The sequence below is a fragment of the Erinaceus europaeus genome, chromosome 4 (genome assembly GCF_950295315.1).
Source record: "Erinaceus europaeus chromosome 4, mEriEur2.1, whole genome shotgun sequence".
Lineage (NCBI taxonomy): Eukaryota > Metazoa > Chordata > Mammalia > Eulipotyphla > Erinaceidae > Erinaceus > Erinaceus europaeus.
The window spans coordinates 27157395-27181603 of record NC_080165.1 but is presented as its reverse complement, the minus strand read 5'-3'; the positions used below and the strand labels follow the sequence as shown (position 1 = coordinate 27181603).

General features: G+C 50.3%; 1 protein-coding gene and 1 pseudogene across 1 annotated transcript; both read left to right on the top strand.

The window, feature by feature from the left end:
- Positions 1-3463: 3463 nt before the first annotated feature.
- On the top strand, positions 3464-13812 carry LOC132538174 (patatin-like phospholipase domain-containing protein 5; annotated as a pseudogene).
- Positions 13813-14586: 774 nt separating this feature from the next.
- On the top strand, positions 14587-23809 carry PNPLA5 (patatin like phospholipase domain containing 5). The gene is made up of 9 exons (XM_060190877.1): positions 14587-14976; positions 15602-15834; positions 16576-16641; positions 16780-16989; positions 17368-17428; positions 19747-19932; positions 20837-20969; positions 22858-22974; positions 23412-23809. Exons 1-9 carry the CDS (start codon positions 14733-14735, stop codon positions 23515-23517), a joined length of 1356 nt encoding a protein of 451 aa, XP_060046860.1. The 5' UTR covers positions 14587-14732; the 3' UTR covers positions 23518-23809.
- Positions 23810-24209: the final 400 nt, after the last annotated feature.

The following is a 24209-nucleotide window of genomic DNA, read 5'->3' as shown; positions in this document are numbered from 1 at the left end:
GAAAACAGTGAAGTCACCATATTTAATAGCTGAGTAGTATTCCATTGTGTATATAGACCACAACTTGCTCAGCCACTCATCTGTTGTTGGACACCTGGGTTGCTTCCAGGTTTTGGCTATTACAAACTGTGCTGCTATGAACATTGGTATACACAATCTTTTTAGATTGTGTGTTGGGTGTGTTGGGTTCCTTAGGATTATATCCCCAGGAGAGGAATTGAGGGTCGTAGGGTAGGTCCATTTATAGCCTTCTGAGAATTCTCCAGACTGCTCTCCACAGAGATTGGACCAATTTACATTCCCACCAGCAGTGCAGGAGGGTTTGTCCCTACAACCTCTCCAGCATTTATTGCTGCTACTTTTTCAGATGTATGACATTCTCACAGGAGTGAAGTGGTATCTCATTGTTGTCTTTATTTGCAATTTCCTGACAATCAGAGACTTGGAGCATTTTTTCATGTGTTTCTCAACCTTTTGGATCTCTTCTGTGGTGAATATTCTGTCCATGTCCTCTCCCCATTTTTGAATGGGGTCATTTGTTTTCTTGTTGTTGAGTTTGACAAGCTCTTTATATATTTTGGTTATTAAACTCTTGTCTGATGTATGGCATGTAAAGATCTTCTCCCATTCTGTGAGGGATCTCTTTGTTTGGGTATTGGCTTCTTTTGCTTTTTTAAGCAGAAGCTTTTTTAATTTGATGTAGCTCCATTGGTTTATTCTTGCCTTAGTCTTCTTTGTAATTGGATTAGTTTCATTGAAAATGTCTTTAAAATTTATGTGGAAAGGGGTTCTGCCAATATTTCCCTCTAAGTATATGATAGTTTCTGGTTTAACATTCAAGTCTTTGATCCACTTGGAATTTACTTTTGTGTTTGGTGAAATATAGTGGTTCAGTGTCATTCTTCTGCATGTTTCAACCCATTTTTTCCAACACCGTTTGTTGAAGAGACTCTGCTTTCCCCATTTAATAGTCTGGGCACCTTTGTCAAAGGTTAGATGTCCATAGGCATGGAGGCTTACTTCTGGGCTCTCAGTTCTACTGGTCAGTGTGTATATTAGTGTTTCAGTACCAAGCAGTTTTGATGACAGTGGCCCTATAATACAATTTGAGATCTGGGAGTGTGATGCCTCCAGTTCTGTTCTTTTTTCTCAAGATTGCTTTGGCAATTCTAGGTCTTTTCTGGTTCCAGATAAACATTTGTAGCATTTGTTCTATTCTCCTAAAAATGTGATTGGGATCTTGATGGGGGTAGTATTAAATTTGTATATGGCTCTGGGTAGTATATTCATTTTATTTTATTTTTTATTTATAAAAAGGAAACACTGACAAAAACCATATAATAAGAGAAGTACAGATCCACACAATTCCCAACAGCAGAATTCTGTGTCCCATCCCTTCCCATAGCTTTCCTATTCTTTATCCCTCTGGGAGTATGGACCCAGGGTCATTATGGGGTGCAGAAGACAGAAGGTCTGGTATATTCATTTTAATGATATTAATTCTCCCAAACCATGAACATGGAATATCTTTCTACTTCTTTGTGTCTTTTTCTATTTCCTTGAGTAGTGATTCATAATTTTCAATATATAAGTCTTTCACTTCTTTTATTAGGTTTATTCCTAGGTATTTAATTTATTTTATTATTATTTTTTCCTCCTCCAGGGTTATTGCTGGGCTCGGTGCCTGCACCATGAATCCACCGCTCCTGGAGGCCATTTTTCCCCCTTTTTGTTGCCCTAGTTGTTGCAGCCTCATTGCGGTTATTATTGCCGTTGTTGCTGTTGCTTTGTTGTTGGACAGAACAGAGAGAAATGGAGAGAGGAGGGGAAGACAGAGAGAGGGGGAGAGAAAGATAGACACCTGCAGACCTGCTTCACCGCCCGTGAAGTGACTCCCCTGCAGGTGGGGATCCCGGGGCTCGAACCGGGATCCTTACGCTGGTCCCTGCACTTTGTGCCACGTGCGCTTAACCCACTGAGCCACCGCCCAACCCCCGGTATTTTATTTTTTTGTTGCTATAGTAAAAGGAATTGATTTCTGGATTTCATCTTCTTCTAACTTAGTGTTTGCACAGATAATGCCACTGACTTTTGAATTTAATTTTGTAGCCTGACACCTTACTGTATTGCCTGATGATTTCCAAAAGCCTCTTGCTGGATTCTTTAGGTTTTTCTATGTATATTATCATGTTGACTGCAAATTGGGAGAGTTTGACTTCTTCTCTTCCAATCTGTATCCCTTTAATTTCTTGTTCCTGCCTGATTTCTATGGCAATAATTTCCAACACTATGTTGAATAGTAATGGTGATAGTGGGCAGACCTGTCTAGTACCTGATCTGAGGGGAAATACTTCCAGTTTTTCACCATTGAGTGTGATGTTGGCTGTAGGTTTGCTATAGATAGACTCTACTATTTTGAGTAATTTTCCATCTATTCCCATTTTTTGTGGCATTTTGATCATAAACAGATGTTGGATTTTGTCAAAGGCCAGCTGGTTTATATCTTTCCCTAGTGGACCAGAACTCTGGAGATGCAAGGGTCCAGGACACATTGGTGAGGTCGTCTGCCCAGAGAAGTCAGAGTGGAGTTATGGTAGCATCTGTAGCTTGGTGTCTGGAAGGTGACATGACCTAAGTTGAGACAAGATTGGACAAAAATTCTTTATTGGGTGCAGAAGGTGGAAGGTCTGGCTTCTGTAATTGCTTCTCCACTGGACATGGTCATTGGCAGGTATATCCATCCATACCACATCCTGTTTCTATCTTTCCCTAGTGGGGTAAGGCTCTGGAGAAGTTGAACAAAACGAAATAAAATAGAGGATGGTATGACAGGTTTTAAAGTCCTATGATTTGATGACTGAACTCTCTCAGGTTCTGCCAAGCAAGATGCCTGGCATCAGGACACTCAGTTCCCACCTTTGTGGGAAAGGCCAGTAGACACTGGACCGTGGACCAAGAAGAATTAGGGGAGTTACACATGATCTGCCTCTGTCCAGCCTGGGAGAGGGGAGAGCCTACATAGCTGCTCATATCCAGCTGGCCAGAGTTGGGGTCCAGCTCTGCTTCTCCCGCCAAGCTGTGTAGTCTCCCTTCTCAGCAGTGCACCATGCTTTCTCTCCAGCTCTTTGTCCCTCGTTCCACTGGCTGTAGTAGACACATCCTTCATATGTGTCACCTGTGCCCTTTGCAACCATCTTTCAGTCATTAACATAGGACTTTCACAATATAGAGCAATGCTTAATGTTGTCCTGTCTCTTGGCAAAAAGGGCATCATGAAATAACCATCACTCATGCTCCTTTCTGCTCAGGCTCTTGGCCATGTGGCCAGTTCCCCCTTAGAATTCCCTGGGATGAGGATAGGCTTACCCCACCCTTAGGGTAGTGCCATCCCAGAATTTTCTCCCCACTCCATGGGAACCTAGAAAGTTCCCTGGGATTCCACCTTGGCCTTACTCTGAGAACCATGCCCCATTCTCAGGGTGAGGGAAGTCTCCTTGGAGCTCTCCCTGGTCATGAGGTTCCTCAGGCACTGAGATACTCATAAGAGCCAACACTTTCCAAGTGCCAGGACCAGGGTTCAAGTCCTTATAGCATCATCAGGAAATTGCATACATGGCAGGTGTTGTGGGGGTCTCTCTTTCTCCTTTGGCTTCTCTCTGCCTCTATCGTTCAAGATAAGAGGGTTGGGAAGGGCTCAGAGTCCCTAAGGCAGCAGGCACAGGAGTTCCTACTTACAGCTGTGAGGAGGGACAGCAGGCAGTAGGGGGCTGAGGGGAGGAGCCTATGTCCCCAAAGCCAGCTGTCTCCTGGTGCCTGGAGATTGATGGGGGCATGGAGGGGCATGGAGGGGCATGATCAGAGAGAAGGGAGGATGCAGGGCTTCCTGCTGACACCCTTGGCTCTCTGCTGAAAGCTGCAGTCCAGAGAGGGTGAAGAGGTGGACAAAGGCTCACAGGGGCTGAGCCAGGAGCCCAGGACACTCTCCTCCCACACCTCCCCAGCTCCTGAGGCAGTGGGGTTGGGGGTCAGAATCAAGTCCAGGTGTCATCCAAGACACCATACGGTGGGTCCAGCTCAGATGCTTCTTGGAAGCCACTTTCCCTGGCTGTCTCAGTGTGCCTTATCTGACAGGAGAGGTGGGGATATAGTTCCTGGGAGACATCAGAAATGTGGAGAGTTTCTCTCATTTCCTTCAGGGCACCATCACCCAGAAACCTGGGATTGTGAAGCAACTGGGGGCTGGTATGTGGGCGTCCCCATGGTGTAGGTGGTTCTGGGGCACACCAGGTATACACAGAGTGGGCTGGGGAATGTCTGCTACCTAGGACCTCATTGGCTGAGAAGTGCATGCAGGTGTACTAGGGGCCTGGCTAGGGCTGCCAACAGATGTGCGGATCTCATTGCACCCCAAGGTCCCGACTGGACCAGAGACGCCTCGCCGTAGGGTGTGGCCCCATCGTGTGCTCAGACCCCCCTCTGCAGTGCGCTGCTTCGCTGAGGAGGGCAGCTGGAGCTTCTCCTTTGCAGGAGCTGCCTTCCTGGGGCTCTGCCACGTGGGCGTGATTCAGTGCTTAGAGGAGAGCGTCCCAAGAATCCTCTACTGCGCCCGCTGCTATTATGGCTCCTTGTCAGGGGTGCTCAATGCCCTCACCATCATCAATGGCAAATCAGCTGGTGTGTCCCACACAGCACAGGTCAGGGGTGTTGGGGTCCTGGGTTGATTCCCAGGGGAGGTGGAGACACAGAGTGTGATGATTCAAACCTGGAATCTGTGCTGTGCCCATGTCTCCACCCCCAGTCAGCTTCCATCCCATCCTCTGGGAGCCCTGAGCATGGAACTCTGCTTACCCATTTCACAATGGAGGGGTCCAGGCTCAATGCCAGTAAGCTGTCATTTCCGTGTATGTGTGGACAGAGCTGGCACTGAGATACTCATTAGAGCCGACACTTTCCAAGTGCCAGGACCAGGGTTCAAGTCCTTATAGCATCATGAGGAAACTGCATACGTGGCAGGTGCTGTGGGGGTCTCTCTTTCTCCTTTGGCTTCTCTCTGCCTCTATCTTTCAAGATAAGAGGGGTGGGAAGGGAGAGAATCTGCCAGGTATGATGGGAAGAACCCTTCAATAAGGGCAGGACAGCCATTCTGAGCCCAAGATGGGGAAGCACTGTTCCCTCTGGCTCCTAGCAGGGGTATGAAACCTTGGGGACCACGTGTCTGAGCATGTGATCCCTCTCCCTGCTCCCTTGCAGACTTTTGCTGCTCCCACAACCTGGGCTTGCTGAAGCAGGTGGAACGGCTGAGACTGGGCATCTTCCACCCTGCCTTCGCGCCCACTGAACACATCCAGCAGCACTTGTGAGCGTCCCTTCCTGAAAACATACACATCCTGGCCCACAAGCGCCTGGGCATCTCCCTGATCCGCTGGTATGATGGGAAAAATGCGACTGTCACTGACTTTGCCACCTGAGAGGAGGTCATCCAGGTGAGCATAGGGTCTGGGGGGCTCCTGGTTTGATTAGAGGGGCTTCAGGAGCTTCACTGGAACAGACCTTTTTGAGGCGGGTTACTAGCAGGGGCATCACAAAGGACAGTTGAGACATAGAGGGGGTGGTCTAGGGGTGGTAGCTTGCTTGTTTGCTGCGTGTGTTTGTGTGTATGTACACACACCCAGGCACAGGCTCTTGACACCAGGTGGGCAGAAGCCAGGGGAGCTGGTGAAGATGCTCAGGACAGAGCCTCACATCCCAGAGAACATTCTCCAGCTTCAAGTGTCAAGAGCATTCAGGTCTCTGTGAAGCCTACTGAAGACCACAGGCTTCTGGAGGCCTCTGCTGGGAAGAAGAGTCGGACTCATGTTGGGAACATGCCTGGGACAGTTCCTGTCAAATAGATGGAGGAGGGCGGGTTCTGTCTGTCTATCTGCCTGTCTGTCTGTCTGTCTCTGGGGGATGCAAACCCTGGCAACTTCTCTGGTCAGCAAGGATCCTGCAGAGAAAGCAAAGAGAGGACCAGCTTTGGGGTTCAGTTCCCTTCTTTGGTGGAGCGCTTGGGTGGGGACAAGCCACCTCCTCCCTGTCCTGCACAGTGTGCTGACACTCCACAAGGTTGACAAATTCTGAGCTTGACCACCCTGCCACCTGCCCTGCCACCATCACTGTGTCTCCATGCCCTGGAAATTTGGGCGTTTGTCCCGAGAGCACCTCAGCCAGCATGCAGGAGCTGACGGCCTTCAATGCCAAACTGCAGACTTATACCAGGAACTTCCTTTGGGGGCTTACTTCCCTCATCACCCCCAGCCCTGAGATAGGCCTGCCAGCACCCAGATTTTACAGTTCCTCTGTCTTGTTGGGGACTTGGTGGGGGGGGTCTCTAGGAAGGACCATCCCAGAAGCCTAGACACTAGCTGGTATTGAGATGTAGGGGAGCCAGGCAGTGTCCCCGAGGTCCCAGGCCACATCACATTTTCATAGCAAGGAAGGAGGGTGAAGAGGGCAGAATTTGAGATCAGAACTTCTAACCAAGAGGTGTCAGTGGAGAGGAGAGAATTGTGACCTTCTCAGGGTGGGTCCCCTAGGGTTCTTAAGCTCATTAGGGGGTGAGGGGACTGGCTGGGCTGCTCCCAGTGCAGCTGAAAACTGACCTGTGGCCACTGGACAAGGGGCAGGGCTGCTCCAGCCCAGCCTGCCCTCTGCACCAGCCTGCCCTCTGCACCTGCAGGTGGTGGCTGACAGTTGCAGACAAGGCTACCTGGATGCCCTGAGGTCCTGGAGAGACATGGTAGGTGGGGTCGCAGTACTGGAGACTTAGCCTCCAACCCAGCACCAGGGACTGGTGCAAGCAATGGACATCTCAGGGACCCCTCTTCACCAAGCACTGTCAGCATGGGCTCTGTGTTACCTGAGCTGTGTGCAGGGCCTGGCAGGAGACTCACATGTGTCCATGCTTAATATGCTGAAAGCCTGGCAGTGTGTGTGATGTCTTTGTGTGTGTGTGTGTGTGTGTGTGTGTGTGTGTGGGGAACCAAGCAGAGAGAGGCCATGCTGAGAGGTGCAGGGATGATGGGGTGTAGGAACACAGGGGAAGGGGCACCTGCTCTAGCCTGCTGTGAAGGGTCTTGCAAGGTAGGCAACCATACAGATAAGCTGGATGTTGACTAGTGTGACCACTATGGAAAGGCTTAGGTTTGAAGGAAAAGGCATTATAGATGGAGGTTAGAGGAGAAGAGCGGAGAGAGAGAGAGAGAGAGAGAGAGAGAGAGAGAGAGAGAAGAGAGAAGAGAGTAGAGAAAAGAGATAAGAGAGGAGAGAGGAGGAAGCAAGTGAGCACTCATAGTGGGTATGCCTCCAGAGATTTTTCTCAGCTGAGAGCTTCATGTACCCCACAAAGCAATGCTCTTCCAAGAGACAGAGCTGATTAGAACCCTGGCCATCTGGCTACAAAAGTCGTGCCCTTGACCCCTGCACCATGAACCCTACCCACCAAAGCTAAAAGGATGTAATGAGCCCTTGCTCTAAGTCCTGCCTGTCTTGAACCTCAGACATTGATCTCATGGAATCACAGAAGAATTTCTGCAGAAAGGCTGAGTTTACCTTTCCACAGAGAGAGAAACTGAGAGCTGGTCAGGTTAGCTCACAAAGCCAGAAAGGCTTGAGCCCAGGACTGAAACTTCACAGTCTGGGCTGTGTTTAAGCAGGAATCAGTGCACAGAGAGCAGCAGAAGCAGAAAGAGCAGGAAGGGTTTGTTCTGGGTGAGCTGCCCTGGGCCCACCCTTCCTCTATCAGGTGCCCAGCACTGGCTGTGGTCACTGAGGTGAGAAGGCACAGATGGTGTGGGAGAACCAGGGGGTCCTCATCACTGGGAGGCTGCAGATGTTGCACCCCCACCCCAGGAGTCACCAAGGAGCCTGTGATGTGGACACTGGTGTGTGAGAAGCCTGTGAGTACAGCAGATAGGAGCCAGGCTGCCTGCTGTGGAAGAGATGAGAAAGAGGAGTTGACTGTTGACTTGGCAGTGCCCAGCATGCAGGTGCAGGACGTGTCTGACTTCACGAAGCTGTCCCCAGAGCTGGAGGCTGGTACTATCCCTGTTTCCTGCTCTTCCTCACCTGCTGGAGATTCTGCACCTTGGGGGGAGGGGTGCAGCATGCAGGGGCTTCCCCTTTCAGCTCTGGAGACAATGGCTAGCCACCCTGGTCCTGGCTTTGCACTGAGATCCCAGCTACAAGCTTGGGGTCCTGACGGCTGGCAGGGTCCCTGCAAACACACAGGAGCATGTCTTGGGTGGTTCTGAGCAGCCTGGGTTTCCCACCACCCCCCTGGCCCACGCCAGCACACCCCAGCTGCAAAGGGTGTGTCAACTGGCCTGGGCCTCACAGGCCTGCTCTGAGCCCTACCTACAGTCCAGGGAGGTAGGCCCTGCTGGTCCTCCCATTTTCAGAGGAGGGACACACAGCTCAGCGAGGGAGGGGACATGTTCCAGGACATGAGGCAGGTCAGTGGCAGCTGGGTCTGTGCACTGTGCTGCCCCCACCAGCACTGACCAGAGTGGGATTGGCCCTGCTGGATGCTCTGCCCTGGGCCACGGTGTCCATCCCACCTACTCTGGGCTGCCTGGGAATAGCCCCCACTGCTAGTAATGGCCACCCTGTGTTATCATCCCAAGGGAGGTGTCGTGTCCCTTCTTTTTCATTCATGGGGACAAACAGACTCTTGGGCTCCCTGAGAGGTAGAGATAATTGGGTGGTACTGGGTAGTCTTCCTGACTTGCTACTTACTGCTGGTAGTCTTTCAGCAAGTCACATTTCCACTCTGAACATCAGTCTCCTCTGTAAGAGAGCACAACTGCCCACTTTACATTCAACAAAGCGCAGGAGCTGAGTGGTGTGTTTGGGTTAAAGGGATAGGGCTGGCTGCCTGTCCTGGGGAAGTGGGGAGAGATGAGGGGTCATGGGGGGAGGCTGGCTGGAGGCTGGATCCTGTGCTGGCTTTCCTTATAGATCTGCAGAAAGCACACACCAGGGGCCCCCACCTCTGGGCCTGTTTCTGGTGATCGCAGTTTGGGAAGACACTGACCTACTTGCCGTTGCCATAGACACTGCCCTTTGAGTATGTCTATTTCCCACGTAAGAGGTGAGGACCAGTAGGCCCAGGAAACCTGGTCACATCAGTGGTGGCAGAGAACAGTGCCCATGAAGAGAAGAGTGGTAGAGCCTGCTGGTGGCTGTGTGAATCAGAGGGGCTGGTGTCCACTTGTCCACTGCAAAATATGGTTGTTGGGCATGTAGCAGGTGTTGCAGCTGTCATCATCCTGTTAATGAATTAAACAGAGGTCTCTTAGGCTGTGCTCTGACCCCTCTCCTGTCTCTAGGAGACTTGCTCTTCCTGCCTGAGTCTAAGGGTAAAAAATGCTTTCTTTAAAAAAAAAAAAAAATGCTTTCTTTGAGGAAATAGCTGAGAACAGTGTTGCATAGTTCATGTCTCTTGACTTTTATAGCCCTGAGATCCTGATATTTTTATGGTATCTATACACAATGGAATACTACATTGCTATTAAAAATTGTGACTTCACTTTCTTCATCTCGTCTTGGATGGAGCTTGAAGGAGTCATGTTAATTGAGATAAGCTGGAAAGAGAAGGATGAGTATGGGATGATCTCACTCATAGACAGAAGTTGAGAAATAAGATCAGAAGCAGAAACACAAAGCAGAACTTGGACTGGAGTTGGTGTATTGTACCAAAGTAAAATATTGGGGGGGGTCTTTGAACATTACGGCAGAGGAGGACCTAGAAGAGGTTATAGTGTTATGTGGAAAACTGAGAAATATTACACATGTATGAACTACTGTATTTTACTGTTGACTGTAAACCATTAATCTCCATTAAAGAAAAAAAAAAAAAACTCCTGGAACTGGCTGATAGCTCCTCCATTAGAGCACACACATTATCATGTGTGAGGTCCTATTTTCAAATCTCAGATACATACGTAAGCACCAGGAATGCCATGCAGTGAGCTCCATGGGTGGTGAATGGCAGTATGGTGACTCTCTCTGAGTGTCTGTCTCCTCTTTCTTCTCTCTATCTCTCTTCCTGTCTCTCTCTCTCTCTCACACACACACACAAATACACGTGCATGCATACATACATACACATACAGAGAGAGAATTAAAGAATGAGAAAGTTTGGGGGCAGACTCACCAGCAGTACTATACATGCCTAGACTCTGGATTCAATCCCTGGCTCCACGTAAAAGGAGAAAAACAAAAGAACACAATGAACCGTTTCAGGCAGACTGGCTATGGCTAAACTATCACTCACCAGCCTGACTCTGTGGATGAATGCATGACTCTGTGCTGTTTCTTAATTCATTCCACCTGTGAGTTCTGAGGTCCTAGCAGAGGTCAGTCCTCAGGCTATCACTGAGAACCCAATGTGTGGGTGCTCACTGGCAAGAGCTGATATTCAACAAGTGAAAGATGGTGTGAGGAAAGCCAACTTCATCCTGGTGTTAGCAACCTAAGAAGATGGCTGGCTTATGTCTCAAAGGACATTTAGTCCTCAGGTCACAGCCTGGGGTTAATCTGAGTGAGGAAATAAGGGTCATGGTTCAGTGAGAGAAAGAAAAGAGGTCCAGTCACATGACTGACTGATCATGTGATCTGATGGACCACCAGATCACAGTCATATGATGAGGATGACTGTTCTCTTTAGAACTCAGAGGCTTTGGAGGCATGGCTTCTTTTTCTTCATGCTCCTCTTGATTCATACTATCTGATACTGTATCTGCAGATCTCATCCAAATCAATGCAACCAGTACCACCTCAACATGTTTCACTTCAGACAGTGTCCAAAGACGCCAGGTGTGGGGGATTCTTCTTCTTCTAGCATTTGCCCTTCTTCCATAGCCAGTCAACAGCGTCAGGTTGAAAGCTGTCAGGAGCTGCTTGTTGCTGGCTTTGAAAGTGACTGGGATCCATGTGGATTCAGTCGGCTAGGAAGGATCGTCAGTTTCCCCAATGAATGGGTACTCACGGGATGCACCACGAGAAGGTCGATCCAATGTGGGATGTCAACCTTCAACTCCATTACTGTAGTGAGACCTTTCCTAGCTCATGAGACCCCTTAATTCCATTTTCGGTGGTGCACTTCCTAACAAAGCCACAAAACCTAGATATAGATCAGGGCCCACGAGGAAGATTCACACATGTGAACAAGTATCCATAAGCTAGGAGAAATATATATACCTTAAATGAAAAGTGAACAATAGTTTTCAGTGAATCAATAAGTGCAGCAAGCAAGTAGAAAGACCTAAAAAGACACCATAAAGTACTTAAGCAAATAGTTTCTACTTAGACCTAGATACCCTCCTCACCTACTTCCTATTTCACTTTCCTCTATCTCTCTAAGGGTAACCTCGTCAGACAAAGTAAGGACTATAAAGGCTGGATAAGGGCAAGAGTCCAGCATACTTTAATGATGGTTCTTCTGGTCACTCACTATTAGGCCACCCAATGAACTGGACCCTAGTTAGAGAATCCTTGGATTCCCACATAGATATGATGGGCCTAGACCTCTATCAAATCTCTCTCCACCATCATTGGTCATCTCCATCAGAAACAGCATTATGGAACCTCTTGTGGGCCTCTGCAGGACTTTGCCCTCAATGCAGAACAACAATGGTCTGGACTGCCCCACTCCCTGAGGTGAGGCTGGGTCAAAATACTCTGCTACTCTAGGAAGATGGATCCTGAAATGAGTGCAGCCTAGAATGTTCCTAGCTATGACCACAGAATGTAAGCTCATACCTACAAGGATGCAGAGGTTACACAGACTCTTATGCTGAATATGGGCCCCTGATCAGATTGACAGGGTTTACAGTTGACAGTATTTATACACTTTTCCAATATTTGGGAGCTATTCTCTTCCCTGATCCAGATTTCTAGTCCTATTCCCAACTCTGACACCATCTCCCCAGATAATACCTTTAGTCCACCTGCATGTTATCTGTCAGGCTCAGGCAAAAACTGGTAAAGTCATGGGTCCCTTGGAATATACCTAAAATAACTTCTAGCTTTTTCCAAAATGGAGACCCCTAAATCTCATCTGCTCTATTTTTACCTTTAGGTTCATTATTAGTAAGCAATTTGTTCTGATTTATATCTTAATACTTTTCAGCCACCAAGTAGCAGATGCTACCATGATGCCATCCTGATTTCCCTGGGCAGATGACCTCACCAGTGTGTCCTGGAACCCCACCTCTCCAGAGCCCTGCCCCACTAAGGAAAGATAGAAACAGGTTAGGAGTATGGATTGACCTGCCAACGCCCATGTCCAACAGAGAAGCAATTAAAGAAGTCAGACCTTCCACCTTCTGCACCCTATAATGATCCTGGATCCATACTCCCAGAGGGATAAAGAATAGGAAAGCTTCCAATGGAGGGGATGGGATGCGGAACTCCAGTGGTGGGAAGAGTGTGGAATTGTACCCCTTTTGCCCTATGGTCTTGTTGATCATTATTAAATCAATTTTAAAAAAGAGTGAAGAAGAGAAAAGTGGAAGCAGGTGGTGCCTCTGATAGAGTGCAAACATTATAAAGCACAGGGACCCCGGTTCAGTCTCCATGTCTCCATCTGCAGAGGGGAAACTTCACAAGCAATGAAACAGTGCTACAGGCGTCTCTCTTCTTATCTCTGTTTTCCCTCTCAATTTCTCTGTCTCAATCCAAAATAAATAAATAAAATTAAATAGAAAAAAAGAAATAATAGTTGTTCCATATCTGCAACCTTGGGAGAACTGTTATAGCTTCTAATAGAGGGGTTGGGGGTCCAGAATTCTGCTGGTGGGAACTGTGCAGTGTTGTGCAGCTGTCGTCTTGTAATTTTGTAAATCAATATTAAATTACTAATTGAACGATGTCCAAGATATCTCTGATGATGAGTCTCAGTGTTTCAATCTTGCTTGTCCCTCTCTACCTTTCTGTGGCTGGTTCCTACTTAGGAGACACATGGTTTCTGAGAGCACTTTTTTTTCATTTGGGATTAGTAGTAGGTTACACGATTGTAAGATTACAGGGTATATTCCATACCACACCCACCTCCAAGTTCTGTGTGTACCTGTTCAGAAGTCACACATTAATATATTACAGGTGGATTTTTTGGTTTTTTAAATTTTTAATATTTATTTATTTATTCCCTTTTGTTGCCTTTGTTGTTTTATTGTTGTAGTTATTATTGATGTTGTTGTTGGATAGGACAGAGAGAAATGGAGAGAGAGGGGAAGACAGAGAGGGGAAGAGAAAGATAGACACCTGCAGACCTACTTCACCACCTGTGAAGCGACACCCCTAGAGGTGGAGAGTCAGGAGCATGAACCGGGATCCTTACACTGGTCCTTGTGCTTTGTGCCACGTCGCTTAACCCGCTGCACTACTGCCCGACTCCCACAAGTGGGGTATTAACTAAAGCTAAACTGGCAGTAATATCACAATCTCTCTCTCTCTGTCTGTCTGTCTCATTTTTCATGTTGCTCACCATCCCTTTATTCTGCTACTTCATTCATGCTTCCTCTCCCACCCTATAGCTTTTTCCTTTCACTGACCATAAATAAATCTTCATGGTGTCACCTATGCCCATTAAACCCATCCTTCAGGCAATTGGTAGATGACTTTCACAATACAGAGCAATGTTTTGGCCTTGTTTCAGTCTGTTGGCACAGAGAGCATCATGCAATAACCATCACTTTTGCCACTTCCTGCCCAGGATCTAGGTCATGTGGCCAGTACCCCATGGTGGACACTCAGGACACCCTGGGATGAGGGTGGGATTACTCCAACCCACATGCAGTGTCACCCCAGCTCTTCCTCCCCATTCCATGGGTACCTACAGAGTTCCTTCGGGCGCCACCTTGGCCTTACTCTGAGAACCGTGCCCCATTCTCAGGGTGAGGGAAGTCTCCTTGGAGCTCTCCCTGGTCATTAGATTCCTCAGCCTCTGCAGGGCTCAGTGTCCCCAAAGCAGCGGGTACAGGGGTGGCAGGCAGCAAGTGGTAGAGGGCAGGCAGTAAATGGTAGAGGGTAGAGGGTGGCTGTGTCCCCAAAGCCAGCTGTATCCTGATGCCTAGAGATTGGTGGGGGCACGGGGCAGGGGGCATGATCAGAGAGAAGGGAGGATGCAGGGCTTCCTGCTGACACCCTTGGCTCTCTGCTGAAAGCTGCCGTCCAGAGAGGGTGAAGAGGTGGACAGGGGCTGAGCCAGGAGCCCAGGACACTCTCCTCCCACACTTCCCCAGCTCCTGAGGCAGTGGGGTTGGGGGTCAGAATCAAGTCCAGGTGTCATCCAAGACACCATACGGTGGGTCCAGCTCAGATGCTTCTTGGAAGCCACTTTCCCTGGCTGTCTCAGTGTGCCTTATCTGACAGGAGAGGTGGGGATATAGTTCCTGGGAGACATCAGAAATGTGGAGAGTTTCTCTCATTTCCTTCAGGGCACCATCATCCAGGAATCTGGGACTATGACAAGACTTGGGGCTGGCCAAGCACCCACTCTAAGAGGTGCTTTCTGGACACACCTGGGGAGCTCCAGGGCAGGTAGGTGGAGCGGAGGCGTGGGTGCTGACTGAGACTTCACTGACTGAACAGATGGCACAGAACTGAAGTGAGGCAGAACCGAGAGGTAGCAGGGCCTGCTGGCAGAGCTGCACATCTGTCTGTACCTCAAGCTGCAGACTGGACCAGAGATGCCTCCCCGCAGGGTGCGGCCTCCTCGTGTGCACAGACCCCCCTCTGCAGTGCGCTGCTTCACCAAGGAGGGCAGCTGGAGCTTTTGCTTCGCAGGAGCTGGCTTCCTGGGGCTCTACCATGTGGGCGTGACTCAATGTCTGCAGGAGCGAGCCCCACGAATCCTCCATGGCGCCCGCTGCTTCTATGGCTCCTCGTCAGGGGCGCTCCATGCAGTCTGCGTCATCAGTAGCAAGTCGGCTGGTATGTCCCAGACAGGTCAGAGGTCCTGGGGTGCTGGCCTGAGTTCAGGGGAGGGGGAGAACAGATAGTGAGGGCTCAGACCTGGGGTCTGTGCTGTGCCCATGTTTCCACCTCCCAGTCAGCTCCCATCCTATCCTCTGGGGTCCTGAGCGTGGACTCTGGTCACCCCATTTCCAGGTTCCAGGCTGGGCTGCTGTCACTTATGGGTGTGTGTGTGGATGGAAGTGGTACTGAGACACTCATTCAGTAGGGCCCACACTTTCCAAGTGTGGCAACAAGGGTTCAAGTCCTCACCATCATATAGGACCTTGGCATTGTCAGGTGCTGTGGGGTCTCTCTTTCCCACATGGTTTTTTTTCCCCTCTCTGTCTCTATCTAAAATTAAAAAAGAAACACAGAGAGACAGGGGAGGGAGAGAGACAAATAGAGAGAGAGAGAGAGAGAGAGAACATATGAGAGTCAGAAAGATGGAACAGTCCTTGAATATGGGGCAGACACAGCAATTCTGAGCCCAAGATGGAGAGATGCTGTTTCCCCCATTTCCCTGCAGGGATACCACCAGATGTGCAGCCCCTTATGTGTCTGAGCATGTCCTCTCCTCTTCCCACTTTCGTCTCTCCTGCAGAATATGGCTGCTTCCACCTCCTGAGCTTGCAGAAACAGGTGGAGGAACTGAGCCTGGGCATCTTCCACCCCGCCTTCATGCCCATAGAGCACATCCGCCAGCAGCTGCAAAAAATGCTCCCCTCCAATGTGCACATCTTGGCTTCCAAGCGCCTGGGCATCTCGCTCACCCGCTGGTATGATAGACAGAATGTGATCATCACTGACTTTGCCAGCCGAGAGGAGATCATCCAGGTGAGCATAGGGTCTGAGTAGCTTGCAGTCTGACCAGAGTGGCTTCTGGTGCTACGCAGGGACAGACCCCTTTGAGGCAGAGTGCTAACAGGGAACTCAAAGGACAGTGGAGACACAGAGGGAGGGAATAGCCTAGAGGTGGTATCTTGCTTTCTTGCTGTGTGTGTGTGCATGTGTACACACACCCAGGCATGAGCTCCTGACACCAGGTGGGCAGAGGCCAGGGTTGCTGGTGTGCCTGGTAAGATGCTCAAGACAGAGCCTCACTTTCCAGAGAACATTCTCCAGCCTCAAGTGTCAAGAGCATTCAGATATCTGTGAAGCCTCCTGAAGACCACAGGCTTCTGGAGGCCTCTGCTGGGAAGAAGAGTCGGGCTCATGTTGGGAACATGCCTGGGACAGTTCCTGTCAGATAGATGGATGAGGGTGGGTTTTGTCTCTCTCTCTGTCTGTCTGTCTGTCTGTCTGTCTGTCTATCTGTCTCTGGGTATGCAAACCCTGGCAACATCTCTGGTCAGCAAGGATCCTGCAGAGAGAGCAAAGAGAGGACCAGCTTTGGGGTTCAGTTCCCTTCTTTGGTGGAGCGCTTGGGTGGGTACAAGCCACCTCCTTAGGGCCCTGCTCCCTGTCCTGCACAGTGTGCTGACACTCCACAAGGTTGGCAGATTCTGAGCTTGACCACCCTCCCCAGAGCAGCTTCTGACAGGACTGTGACAACTTTCCCCCCACTTCTCTTCCCAGGCCTTGGTCTGCTCAATGTACTTTCCTTTCTACTGTGGGTTGATTCCCCCCGAATTCAGAGGGGAGGTGAGTACTCTGTGGGCTCATGTGTGAACCCCCACCCTATGCTTTGGGCAACCTGTGGTTCCTTCTGGTGAGTGGGGTGTGCTGGGGTGTCAGGGAGTCCATGAGCAGGCACTGTGGGGCTCCCTTCTCTGACTGCAGCGCTACATCGATGGGGCCCTGAGCAACAACCTGCCTTTTTCACACTGTCCTGCCACCATCACCGTGTCTCCCTTCCATGGCAATGTGGACATCTGTCCCGAGAGCAACCTGAACTTAATTAAAGACCACACAACCATAAACAACAAGCTTCAGGCCTATGCCTTAAACCTCATTTGGGGGGTTGCTTCCCTCATGCCCCCAAACCTTGAGGTAGGTCTGCCTCTGTCTTGTGGGGGGTTGAAGAGGGGCCTCTGGAAAGCACCATCCCAGGGGCACAGGGAATTAGCTGACATTGGGCCATAGGGGACCAGGCAGTGTCCCTGAGGACCCAGGTCATGTCAGATATTCAGAAGAAGGCATGGAACTGCAGAGGGTAGAGTTTGAAGCCAGAATTCCTAACCAAGATATGTCAGTGGAGGGAAGGGAACCATGGCCCTCCTTGCCCAGGGATGGGTCCCCTATGGTCCTTGAGCTCATCAGGGGGTGAGGGGACTGGCTAGGCTTCTCCCAGTACAGCTGAGGTCTGGCCTGTGGCCACTGGACAAGGAATAGGGTCACCCTAGCCCAGCCTGCTCTCTGCACCTGCAGGTGGTGGCTGACAGCTGCAGACAAGGCTACCTGGATACCCTGAGGTTCCTGGAGAGACATGGTAGGTGAGAAGCTGATGGCCCTCCCAGCACCGGGAACTCTACTATGAAGAGTGGACATTTTGGGGTCCTCTCCTCACCCAGCGCTGTCAGCATGGGCTCTGTGCTGCTGAGCTGGGTGTGGGGCCTAGCAGGAGACACATGTGTTCCCATGCTTAACATGATACATGTTAAGCAGTGTGTTTGGGGGGGGTGGGACCAAGCAGACAGAGGCCATGCTGGGAGGTTCAGGGATGATGGAATATAGGAACACATGGCAGGGGTGGGGAATGGATTTGCAGGGTGAGAAACCACAGATAAAGTGAGTGTTGACTAGCTGTGATGACTGTGTTAGCAATGAGGATTGAGTGGTCTGGGAGGTGGCGCAGTGGATAAAGCATTGGACTCTCAAGCATGAGGTCTTGAATTCAATCCCCGGCAGCACATGTACCAGAGTGATGTCTGGGTTTTTTTTGTTGTTGTTGTTTGAAATTAAAAAAAATTATATTCATTTATTTATTTTCCCTTTTGTTGTTTTTTATTGTTGTAGTTATTATTGTTGTTGTTATTCATGTTGTTGTTAGATACGACAGAGAGAAATTGAGGAGGGGAAGACAGAAGGGGAAAGAAAGATAGACACCTGCAGACCACCTGTGAAGCAAGTCCCCTGCAGGTGGGGAATTGGGATCCTTACTCCGGTCCTTGCACTTTGAGTCATGTGCACTTAATCCACTGCGCTACCAACCAACTCCCATGATGTCTGGTTCTTTCTCTCTCTCCTCCTATCTTTCTCATTAATAAATAAATAAAATATTAAAAAAATAAGTAAAAAAATTTAAAAAGGTGTGGGATTCAAGTGGTAGTGCAGCAGGTCAATCGCACGTGGCGCAAACCGCAAGGACTGGTGTAAGGATCCTGGTTCAAGCCCCCGGCTCCCCACCTACAGGGGAGTTGCTTCACAGGTGGTGAAGCAGGTCTGCAGGTGTCTGTCTTTCTCTCTCCCTCTCTGTCTACCCCTCCTCTCTCCATTTCTCTCTGTCCTACCCTACAATGACAAAATCAATAACAACAATAATAACTACAACAATAAAACAAGGACAACAAAATGGAATAAATAAATAATAAAAAGATTAAAAATTTTTTAAAGAATGGGAGTTGAAGGAATGGGGCATTCTAGATGAAGAGAAGAAGACTAATAGAGAAGTAGAGAGGAGTGGGGGAGAAGGGAATGAGAGAGAGAGAGAGAGGAAGAGGGAGCAGGAGGGAGAAAGAGCTCAGAGTCAATGAGTATGCCCCAGAGGTTTTATCAACTGCGATCTTCATTCACCCCACCAAGCAATGCTCTTCCAGGAGACAGAGCTGATTAGAACCCTGACCATCTGGCTGCAGAGGTCATGTCCTTGACCCCTGCACCATAACCCTTACCCACCAAAGTCAGAGCCTTAGCTCAGCATGCCCCAGCTGGGCATGAACCTGAGGATATTCTGTGTGTGTGCCATTTTATTTACCAATGGGGGCTCTGTGCCTGCAATTAATTCTCCATGCCTGGAAGATTTTTTTATTGATAGGACACAGATAAATTGAAGAGAGGGGGTGCTGGGTGGTGGCACTCCTGGTTAAGCACATGTTACAGTGCGTAAAAACCAGAGTTCAAACCCTGGTCCCCACCTGCACAGGTAAAGCTTCATGAGTGGTGAAGCAGATCTGTAGGTGTCTTCTCTGACTCTCTTCCTCTCTGTCTCCCCCTTTCCTCTTGATTTATGGCTGTATCCATCCAATAAATAAAGATAATAATACAATAAATGAATAAATAAATAAATTGAAGAGGGCAATATGGAGAGGGAGAGAGAGACACACACCTGCAACAGTGCTACACCACTCATGAAGTTTCCCCCCTGCATGCAGAGACATGAGGTTTGAAACTGTGTTTTTACACATGATACTGTGAGTGGTCCACCACCTGCACTCAGCCTCAGATATTGATCTCATTGAATCACAGAAGAATTTCTGCAGCAAGGATGGGTTTACTTTTCCATAGAGAGAGAAACTGACAGACAGACAGGATAGTACATAGTATCAGAAGTGGTTGAGCCCAGGACTTGAGCCCAGGACTGAAACTTCACAGTCTGGGCTGTGTTTAGACAGGAATCAGTGCACAGAGAGCAGCAGAAGCAGAAAGAGCAGGAAGGGTTTGTTCTGGGTGAGCTGCCCTGGGCCCACCCTTCCTCTATCAGGTGCCCAGCACTGGCTGTGGTCACTGAGGTGAGAAGGCACAGATGGTGTGGGAGAACCAGGGGGTCCTCATCACTGGGAGGCTGCAGATGTTGCACCCCCACCCCAGGAGTCACCAAGGAGCCTGTGATGTGGACACTGGTGTGTGAGAAGCCTGTGAGTACAGCAGATAGGAGCCAGGCTGCCTGCCGTGGAAGAGATGAGAAAGAGGAGTTGACTGTTGACTTGGCAGTGCCCAGCATGCAGGTGCAGGACGTGTCTGACTTCACGAAGCTGTCCCCAGAGCTGGAGGCTGGTACTATCCCTGTTTCCTGCTCTTCCTCACCTGCTGGAGATTCTGCACCTTGGGGGGAGGGGTGCAGCGTGCAGGGGCTCCCCCTTTCAGCTCTGGAGACAATGGCTGGCCACCCTGGTCCTGGCTTTGCACTGAGATCCCAGCTACAAGCTTGGGGTCCTGGCGGCTGGCAGGGTCCCTGCAAACACACAGGAGCATGTCTCGGGTGGTCCTGAGCAGCCTGGGTTTCCCACCACCCCCCTGGCCCATGCCAGCACACCCCAGCTGCAAAGGGTGTGTCAACTGGCCTGGGCCTCACAGGCCTGCTCTGAGCCCTACCTACAGTCCAGGGAGGTAGGCCCTGCTGGTCCCCCCATTTTCAGAGGAGGGACACACAGCTCAGCGAGGGAGGGGACATGTTCCAGGACATGAGGCAGGTCAGTGGCAGCTGGGTCTGTGCACTGTGCTGCCCCCACCAGCACTGACCAGAGTGGGATTGGCCCTGCCGGATGCTCTGCCCTGGGCCATGGTGTCCATCCCACCTACTCTGGGCTGCCTGGGAATAGCCCCCACTGCTAGTAGTGGCCACTCTGTGTCATTATTTCAAGGGATGTGTGGTGTCCACTCTTGTCCCATTCTGGGGAACACATCAAGCTTCCTGGAGGTCCCAGAGAGCTGAAGAGAATTGTGGAGCCTGGGTGGGCCTTCCAGGCCCTGCCACTGCTGCTGGTGGTCTTTGGCAAGTCATGTGTCTACTCTCAATCTCCTCTGTGGAAGAGCCAGACCTGCCCCCTTCACACTCTTAAAAGAGCAGGAGCCAAGAGTGGGTGTGGTGTGTTTGGGGTAGAGAGCTCAGCATTCCTGTCCTGTGGGGAAACCTGGGGGGCTGGCTGGAGGCTGGGACCTGTGGTGGCTTCTCTTGTAGCTCTACAGAAGGCATGCACCAGGGACTCCTGCCTCTGGGCCCATTTCTGGCGATCAAGACCTGGGAAGACACTGACCTATTTGCTGTTGCCATGTGTGTTGCCCTTTGAGTATATCTATTTCCGGAGCAAAAGGTGAGGACCAGCAGGCCCAGGAAGACTAGACATTTTGTGAGGTGGTGGCAGGAAAGTCAGCTCGTGCTCTAGTGGCTGAGCCTGCTGGTAGCTGTGAGAATCAGAGGGACTGGTGTCCACTTGTCCACTCTGCAAAATATGAAATTGGGTATGTAGCAGGTGTTGCAGCTGTCATCATCCTGTTCATGAATTGAACAGAGGCCTCTTGGGCTGTACTCTGACCCCTCTCCTGTCTCTAACTGACTTGCTCCTCCTGCCTGAGTCTAAGAAAAAGGAATTGCTTTCTTTGAGGAAATATCTGGGAACAGTGTTGCTTGGTCCGTATCTTTTGACTTCCTGTATTTCAAACTGAAAGCCCTCCTAGGAATTGGCTGATAGCTCCCCCATTAGAGCACACACATTATCATGTGTGAGGTCCTATGTTCAAATCTCAGATTCATACATAAGCACCAGGAATGCCATGCAGTGAGCTCCATGGGTGGTGACTCTCTCTGAGTGTCTTTCTCCCCTTTCCTCCTCTTCCCACCCTGCCCACCCCAGAAAGAGAGAATTAAAGAATGGGAAAGTTTGGGGGCAGACTCACCAGCAGTACTGTACATGCCTAGACTCTGGATTTAATCCCTGGCTCCACGTAAAAGGAGAAAAACAAAAGAACACAATGAACCGTTTCAGGCAGACTGGCTATGGCTAAACTATCACTCACCAGCCTGACTCTGTGGATGAATGCATGACTCTGTGCTGTTTCTTAATTCATTCCACCTGTGAGTTCTGAGGTCCTAGCAGAGGTCAGTCCTCAGGCTATCACTGAGAACCCAATGTGTGGGTGCTCACTGGCAAGAGCTGATATTCAACAAGTGAAAGATGGTGTGAGGAAAGCCAACTTCATCCTGGTGTTAGCAACCTAAGAAGATGGCTGGCTTATGTCTCAAAGGACATTTAGTCCTCAGGTCACAGCCTGGGGTTAATCTGAGTGAGGAAATACGGGTCATGGTTCAGTGAGAGAAAGAAAAGAGGTCCAGTCACACGACCACTGGATGGACCAACAGAGCACAGTCACCTGATGAGGGTGGCTGTTCCCTTTAGAAAGAACTCTGAGACTCATTGCTATGCAACCTCTGCTGAACAATGTGCAAGATCTCTCTGATGGCAAGTCTCAGTGTTTCCTTCTCCCTCGTTCCTCTCTACACTTCGGTGGCCGCTTCCTAGTTAGGTGACACGCAGTTCATGCAAACACTCTCCCCTCCCACCCCCATTTTTTATTTGGGATTGATAGTCGGTTACAGGATTGTAAGATTACAGAGTAAAAAGTCCACATCACACCCACCACCAGGTTCTGTGAACTCACACTCCCACATTCCAAAGATAGTCACCATAACTATAAGATCATCCCTTATTAAGAGGCAGTCAGAGAAAAGTCTGAGTGGGATAGTTAGTGAGAGAGCATGGAGAACAAAATGGCGTTTCTGATACTTGTTCTCTCACGTCTTAGGGACAGGGACAACACTAACTCATCGCCAGACCCGGGCTATGTGGCACACTCATTGCAGCCAGAGAGGATCAGCCTATGTGTTTGTCTTTTCTGCTAAAAAAATCTCTCTGGGTCAGAGAGGGAGGCCTTTCAGGCCAACAGGGCACAGACAGCTAGCTGGTGCTTCCTGCCTCACCCATGCAGGGCATGTAGGGGGCAGTGCAGGGGTTGAAGGATGCAACACACAGGAGGCCAGCTCTGATGGCCTCACTCCTCATGCCTCACCCTGTGGGATGGTTTGGAGCTGCCTTTAGGGGCAATGTCCGTGTTCATCTGTTCATGGGTGAGGGACCCTTGGTGCACACTGGGTTGTTGGGTAGGAGGACCTGGGCCAGGAAACTGTGACTGTCCTTCCTGTAGGCTGTTGATATGGCTGCCTGAGGTGCCGGCTGACTTCAGGTGGATGCACTGCATGCTGACAGACGCAAGCCTGCACATCTGCTCCAGGACTAAGAGCCAGCTGCTCAGGCTGCTCAGGTGAGGCAGACATGCTGGCTCCTCGCAGTGACCCCTGCTGCGCACTGTGCAGGCAGCCCTCTGTCAGCCTGTCCCTCTGTCCAGCCACGCAGGCAGCCCCAGGTGTACAGGACAGCCCCTGTGTACTCACCCCTGCATGAAGGAGTTCTCTGGCCCCGGGCTCTATGTGGGTCAAGGTTGTCCGTCCCTCCATACTCCCTGGACACCCTTGGCCTCCCTTCTCCACCTCACAGCACCGTGCTCAGCAAGAAATGGGCACAGATCCAGGGCATAGCTGCCTGCCCCTCCTGGCTCATGCAGAGAGGGTCCCTCCACAGGGCAGAGTGATGCAGGACGGTGGCCCAGGGCTCAGAGTGGGGCTGGACTGTCCCTGTCCTTCATCCCCCCACCCCCAGGCTCTGAAGATGGACACTCACAGCCCTTTGCTTCCTGCACAGCGCCTGTTCACCAGCCCATCCTGTCTGGGGCAGCTCTGCTCTTGAACATGACCATCAATCAAGCCTGCCCATTAGACCTGAGGGCACCAGGTTGGACAGACAGTGACAGGCCTCCCCTGACACTGTCCTGGCCCCACCGACAGGTCCCCACCTCTGTCCCTAGTTCCTGAGTGCTGACCTTTCTCTGGAGCCAGTCCCCTGCTCACTGGCATTTCTGGCCATGTGGAGGACAAGGGTCAGCTTGCCTGTCCCCTGAGACTGCCCAGGCCTTGTGGGTGGCTGGCCTCCAACAGCCAGAGAGGCCCCAGAACCCATCCTCCTGAAGGATGTGCCCTGGAGCGGTGCCCTGGGGCTTGGGTACTTGTCTCCTGGAGAGGATCACACTCATGGGATGTTCCCTGTCACCTTGTCTCTGGGCATGGCCACCCTGATGGAGTGTTCTCTGTCACTGTGGGGACATAATGTGAACCAAGTTTACATCTGAGTGGGTGTTGCCAGCAGATGCTGAACACAAACATGAAAAAAAGCCAAGAGCATCACCCTAGGGCCTTAGAGCTGTGGATTGAGGGGTGTCAGGGCAGTGAGAAGGGCAGGAAGAAACCCCATGCTAGCAAGGTCTCTGAGGAGGTGGTGTTTGAAGTCTGAGGAGGAGAGGCAACAGTGGGTATGGGCAGTTGGAAGTCCAGGTAACAGTGACCTCATAGGCCCTAAGGTGAAGGAAGGTGACATGTCTTTCATTGTGACTGGAGTCCCCTAGAAGAGCAGCAAATTGGGGTATGTGGGCAGGGCAGGCAGGGC